The 6,180-nt window shown below is 46.7% G+C and overlaps 1 protein-coding gene across 1 annotated transcript; it reads left to right on the top strand.

Annotated features, from left to right (window-relative positions):
• The first annotated feature begins 885 nt into the window (after positions 1 to 885).
• LOC118635364 (protein FAM193A-like) lies at positions 886 to 4,140 on the top strand. The gene has a single exon (XM_036270088.1). The coding sequence runs from the start codon at positions 886 to 888 to the stop codon at positions 4,138 to 4,140; it is 3,255 nt and encodes a 1,084-aa protein (XP_036125981.1).
• Positions 4,141 to 6,180: the final 2,040 nt, after the last annotated feature.

The raw sequence follows: 6,180 nt of genomic DNA, 5'->3' as shown, positions 1-6,180 counted from the left end.
TTCAACAATAAATATAAATTAAAAAAAACTTTTGAAGTGGATAATAATGATGGTTGACAAGAAAAGGAGCCAGTGTAGTCCCTAAAATGGACTGGTGGAAGGAACCTTACAAGTCAGGTATGAATCACAGTCTGTGGGTCCATCAGGAAATACTTCAGTCAGGAAAATTAGTATCAACTAGAAATATACTGTAGCTGGATAACAGATCATTAGGTTTAAACTCTGGTTCAGAATTAGGATGAACCCTATAAAATTGCTGATCTTTGACCATTTTTAAACTACAACATGATTTCTATAACCTCCATAAATTTGAATGCATAGATTTCCTTTCCTTCCTGGGGCGGGGACTATATATATATATATATATATATATATATATATATATATATAATTAAACTTTAATTGAATTTTTTTCTTTAAATTAAGTGCTATCAGGCAGGAGGGGTAGGGTGCTCATACCCCTCTCCCTCCTGGCCATTCCTGGCAGCTCCTTCCCCCTCCTGGCAGCTCCTTCCCCCTCCTGGCAGCTCCCGCCCCCCCCCCCCCCCAGCCCCAGGGCTGCTCCTTCTCCCTCCGCGATGTAAACTGGGATCACTTTCCCTTTGTGTCAGCCATATTGGACTCTAACTCTGGTCAGTGCCACAGTGGTGGACTCGCTGTTCTTCCTGCCTAGCGGCCTCCCAGCAGCTGCCGCCAACCAGATCTTCCCCACCTGCCCTAAAGTGACAAGGTAACCACGTGGAGTGCCCCAACCCTCAGCCAGCCTAGCCTGAGTGACCCGTGGCCCCCTCGGCCTCCCTGTCCTCAGACACCTCCTGTGACCAGTACCCACTGCACGCCTTCCCCCTTCCCAGCTGGCTGCAGGCCTCTAGCTTTCCTGTAGCTATGAGCCGACCCAATGCCAAAGGAGGGGCCAAGCGCCGTAAGAACAAGCGGGGTGGTGGAGGCAAGGACCCCAGTGGAGTGAGCAGCATCAGGAACTCCCCATCTGCAGTGCTGTGTGGCTCCCAGGCCACCGTCATAGCGGCCCCCCTCTCTACAGCAGTGGCAAACAGCCCCCACAGCGTGAGTGAGTATGTGGGCAGCGCAGCCCTGGGAGGCTATTTGGAAACTTCTTTTAACGTCGTCAGCACTCAAAGAACTCCACCCTACCCCGCTGTTGATTACTGTGTTCTGTGCAGAAATAAGCGGAAAGATTCTTCTTTCTTAGAAAGTGGGATTAAGGCTGCAAGCAAATTGGGCCTTTCCATAGCTCCCAAGGGCAGCAGTGTGCCACACAAGCTGCTGTGGGTGTGTCTGCACTGCCAGTGGACCGTGGAGAAATTGAGGATTTATGGCAGCCTGGACCAGTCAGCACAGGGCCAAGACTTACTTGTCCATGGCTCTCTTGGTGGGTCCCTGGCAGAAGAAGCAGAAGGCGGTAGGCTAGCTCTGGGTGCTCAGCCCCCACCCTTGGACACCGCATGTGCCCCTGAGGCCTGCAATAAGCCCAGAGAGATCTCAACAGAGACAGACCTGGAGTCACAGCAGTTGCAGAACTACTGGTCAGAACTCCGCTACATTGTTTGCTGCATATACCGCGGGGCAGAGACCCCACTGGTACCCGACAAGGAAGGGGTGAAGGAGCTCGTGGATAGGCTCTGCAAATCAGACCCCTCCCAGCTGTACCAGCGGTTGGATCAACAAGCACGAGATTATGTGCTGGAGATGAAGATAGGCCTCCTGCGGCAGCTATCGGCAGCATCCAGAGTGGGAGTGCCATCCTGCCTGCAAAGTCCCCTGCAGGCCCACCAGTTCATCTCCCTCCTTCTCAAGGAGTATAGCACCCTTTGCCAGGCGGCACGCACCATCAGCACCTTCCTAGTCACTCTAGAAAATAAACACTTGAATGCATTCCAGGTGACATGGGAAATGCATAATAAACACCTGTTTGAAAATCTGGTTTTTGCGGAGCCCCTTCTCCAGAGCAACTTGCCAGCATTGGTGTCACAAATCAGGCTGGGAATCACAATGCCCAGTGCCTGCAGTGAGGACACATACAGCACCTTGCTACAGCAGTACCAGCGCTTGGAAGAGGAACTGCGCAGGGTCGCCAAGGAATGGCTGGAGTGCCAGAAGAGGGTCAGCACCTACATCAGTGAGAAGATGACAATGAAAACCAAGTTAACAAAAGACTTGAAGCATTTTAAACAAAGGCAATTCCATGAAGAGCAGTTAACCAATAAGAAAGCAGGCACTGGTGAGAACTTCATGGATGCCATGAGGCATGTGCTTTCCTCACCACCATGTGTTCCTGATTGCCCCTATGATTGCAGCCACTCACACATCCTCAGGAGTAGCATCATGAAGCCTCCCACCATCAGCAACACCCACCAGCTGCCACTCCAGGTGGGCTCTGCTGCTGACTGTCTCTCTGAGAGTCACCTGCCCAGCATGTCATTGGAAAGCTCGGGGCCACATTCTAGCTCTTCCATTACAACACAGCAGCTTCCCAGGCTCATCGGCACAGGCACTATCTCTACACCAGCTTTTTGTAGTGAAGATGAGGTAGCTTCATTGTCAGCTAAATTTTCTGGTATTTATCCATTCAATAACAACAATACCGACGTAGTGAACAACATGAGGTCTGATGCTCTGGGGGACCCTGAGGGCCTTCTGCTCAGTGGCTCAACCCTGGCCTTGCCAGCCTGTTACAACCCCAACTGTGAAGGGCAATGCTGCAAAAAAAGCATCTATGACCCACAGCAGGAAGGCAGGGACAAGAGTGCAGACAAAGACAGCTGCTCAGAGCACAGCTCCAGCACTAGCACCAGCAGCTGCGTCTGTGCCTGCGCCTGCACCTGCACCTGCACCAACCAGAAGGAGGGCAAGTATTGTGACTACTGCTGTGAATTCTTCAAGCACAGCTGGCCTTCAGCCATACCAAGGGGCAGGAATTATGAAGACATGAGGGAAAAACTTCGTTTCCGGCTGGCTAAGAGAAAAGAAGAGCAATCTAAGAAAACGGACCAGCTCTCAGAACAGGAGAGAATAGTGGATCATCGCACAGTGGAGGACTTGCTGCAGTTCATAAACAGCACAGAGACCAAGCCCGTGAGCAGTGCACGCACAGCCAAGCGAGCAAGACATAAACAGAGAAAGCTGGAGGAGAAGGCTCGCCTTGAAGCAGAGGCTGAGGCCCAGGAGCAAGTGCAACTCCGAGAGGAGCAGAGGCAACGGGAGCAGAGACAACAGGAGGAAAGGCAACTGGAGGAAGAGGTGGACTTGCGGCTCACAGAGGAATTTCAGCAGCTTCAGAAGCTTGGAGTTGTGAAAAAGGAGAGAAAAAGTAAAGACTTTCTCAAGTTGGACATGCTTGGTGGAAATTTCAAGGCAGCAACAAGGTCTGTGCCTGACTCTGCACACATGCACAGTGGTTCCCAAGAGCAAACTGAAACACCAAAAACCTCATCTCACTCCCCTTCCAGACATGCAGACCACACAGGGCCAGGGGCTCATGGGGACTCCAGGCTTGTCCTGCCAAAGGAGGTCAGTGGGAAGCAGCAGGAGCCCTTGTCTTTTCTCCTGGACATAAAGCACCACCACAAGAAGGGTATTGGCAAAAAGAAGCCAAAACAGGGATGGAAGGCCAGCAGCGAGCCAACAAGAAGGCCTGCAGAGTTCCTGAGAGCCTCAGAAGGCCAGCCCAGACCCCAGCCCCAGAATGAGGCAAAGGCTAAAGTTCTTGACCTCACTTCACTGGCAGAGCAGAAGAAAAAGGAGAGAAAAGCTAACAGAAACAACAATAACAAGAAACAGATGAACCAGGTCAAAGATGGGAAGGCCAGCCCAGGCCCCACTGAGCCTGCCTGCCCCATCCGACAGGCATACAACAAGCTGGCACTGGTAGACCTCCCTCAACCCAGGGGCAAGAGCAAGAAAAACAGGAAGAAAAAGGAAGACCGAGATGATAGCTCGCTTGATGATGTCTTTATGCCTAAAGATATTGACCTAGACAATGTGGATATGGATGAGACAGAGAGGGAAGTAGAGTATTTCAAAAGATTTTGCTTGGATTCTGCCCGACAGACCCGACAAAGACTGTCCATCAACTGGTCCAATTTTAGCTTGAAAAAGCCACCTTTGCTGCACACTGAATGAGGAGCACCAGTAGAGGGACATGTAGGACATTGGCCTGGACCCAGAGCTGCCCACCTAACCTAGACCATACTGGGTGGGCCACCACACCTGGGACACCCAGACTGAGAACTTCCTGTTCAACCTGCATTGTTAGCATGTAACCTGTGAGACTTTAATCATGCTCTGTGCTATAACACTGAAACAACAGCTACTGCCACTTCTTCCACCACACAGCCTTGGAGGCCTGGGCCATGGCCAGAGATGAGTCTGCATCATCCACATGGCTCTGTCACCTCTGCATCTTGCCCAGTCCTGTCACATGTTCCTGCCGGGAATCACCATCACTCAGCTCCCACCTCAGCCAAGGCAAGCAAGTCGCTCTCCATTGTTCACAATATACAGTTAAGAATGTACACATTGCACTGTTCGTGTCTGACTGCAGCTTTTAGAATGAGAAAGTTCAAAAACAAACCCACCCAGTACTCACACCATCAAGTCTGTTAGAGAGTGTAGGACTGGGTTAACACCAGTGTTACTTGTTCAGTGGTCTATCTAAGGGTCAAACTTTGGTTCTGGGTCCTGTTAGAAATAGAATAGGACCAGGTTCTGCAGTTACTGTCTGAATAGTGAGTTTACATACAGTTTCATATCACCTATCTAAAACTTAATTACAAATAGACCATCAACCTACTTGTATAGATTTGAGTACTTAACTGATTTAAATTAAGGTTGGTATCTATTTCACTTTTTCTTATCTAAATCTTCATTTCCTGGGATAATAGGGTTTGATATTCAGCAAAAAAACAAAAACAAAACAATGCTTGATCTTAAGCCATTTCCAAAAGAAACTTGCATTCTCAATCTCAGTGTTCCAGAATATTAAGTGACTGTGGTATCAGGTATTAGTGAAGGTAAACTTTGTGTTGTTCTTCATGAAATGATACATATAACTGTTGGGGGCATCAGCGCTTTTTAAAGGGGGCTGCATGATATATAGTTAACTATGTATATTCATGCTAAGAATTACCTTGCATTTTGTCTGTTTCCTGAATTTTAAAACATATACATGTGCAGAAATATATTAAAATGAAAGGAAACCTGCCTTTATCAAGAGGCTATTAAGATTGAACAGCAACAAGTATAATATTTCATCTGAATTCTTTTTGTTGTTATTGATGATGCCTAAAAATGCCTATTTGGATCTTGACTAGGTTTTTTTGTTTGTTTTCTTGTTTTTGTTTTTTTTTGTGTGTGTGTGTGTGTGTGTGTATGGGTTTTTTTTTAGTGGTGGCAGTGGGATTTTAGTTTATTTGTTTAAGCTTAGTTTATTAATTTTTTAGAGAGAGAGGAAGTGAGAAGGGGAGAGAGAGAGAAAGAGAAACATCAGTGTGAGAGCAAAATATCAATGGAACTGGCAACCTTTTGGTGCACAGGTCCACACCCAACCAACTGAGCCACACTGGCCAGGGCTTGTTTGTTTTTTAATTGGGGGAAGCTCTCCTCTATGTAGAACAGTTGCTCCAGAATAGCTCGTTCTTTTGTTTTCCTATTGCATGACAGACTTAAATATTTTTTTTTTAGAGCAGTGGAGGTGCTGTTGGAGTCCAGAGTTCTGAAACAGGCAGTATCTAATGGTTAATTTTACTTTTCTAATTCTGTTAGCTATTACCAGAAGTATTTGAAAGTTTTTTTAATAGTCTAATATTTTTATGTAAAGAACATTTAATTTCGCTATGAATGAGTTTTTTTACCTTAACAGAGAATCAATATTCTCTATCAGTGCCAAGGGATTCTTGCAGTTCTATTTAAGTGTTACAATAAATATTTGTAGAGGCTAGTAAAAAACAAAACAAAACAAAAAATAAAAAACCAAACCAAAAAACAGAACTGCTAGAACTTCCCACTTAAAAGTCATTTTACATTTCAAACCTGTTCTTCTCAGTAAGCATGCATAGGATTACCCAGCTGACTTTTTTTACAGTCCACTCATGGTATATTTGGGTAACATAAAAGTTTTAAATTGGGTCTATACTCTGTTTTTCATGTGTAGGTGTTTTCACA

This window comes from Molossus molossus, unplaced genomic scaffold (assembly GCF_014108415.1).
Source record: "Molossus molossus isolate mMolMol1 unplaced genomic scaffold, mMolMol1.p scaffold_m16_p_2, whole genome shotgun sequence".
NCBI lineage: Eukaryota > Metazoa > Chordata > Mammalia > Chiroptera > Molossidae > Molossus > Molossus molossus.
Note: the sequence above shows the minus strand (reverse complement) of the source record. Positions and strands in the feature narration are given on the sequence as shown.

What these genes read in the sequence shown, in the direction of transcription:
- LOC118635364 (XM_036270088.1), top strand. Translation starts at nt 886, where the DNA reads ATGAGCCGACCCAATGCCAAAGGAGGGGCCAAGCGCCGTAAGAACAAG.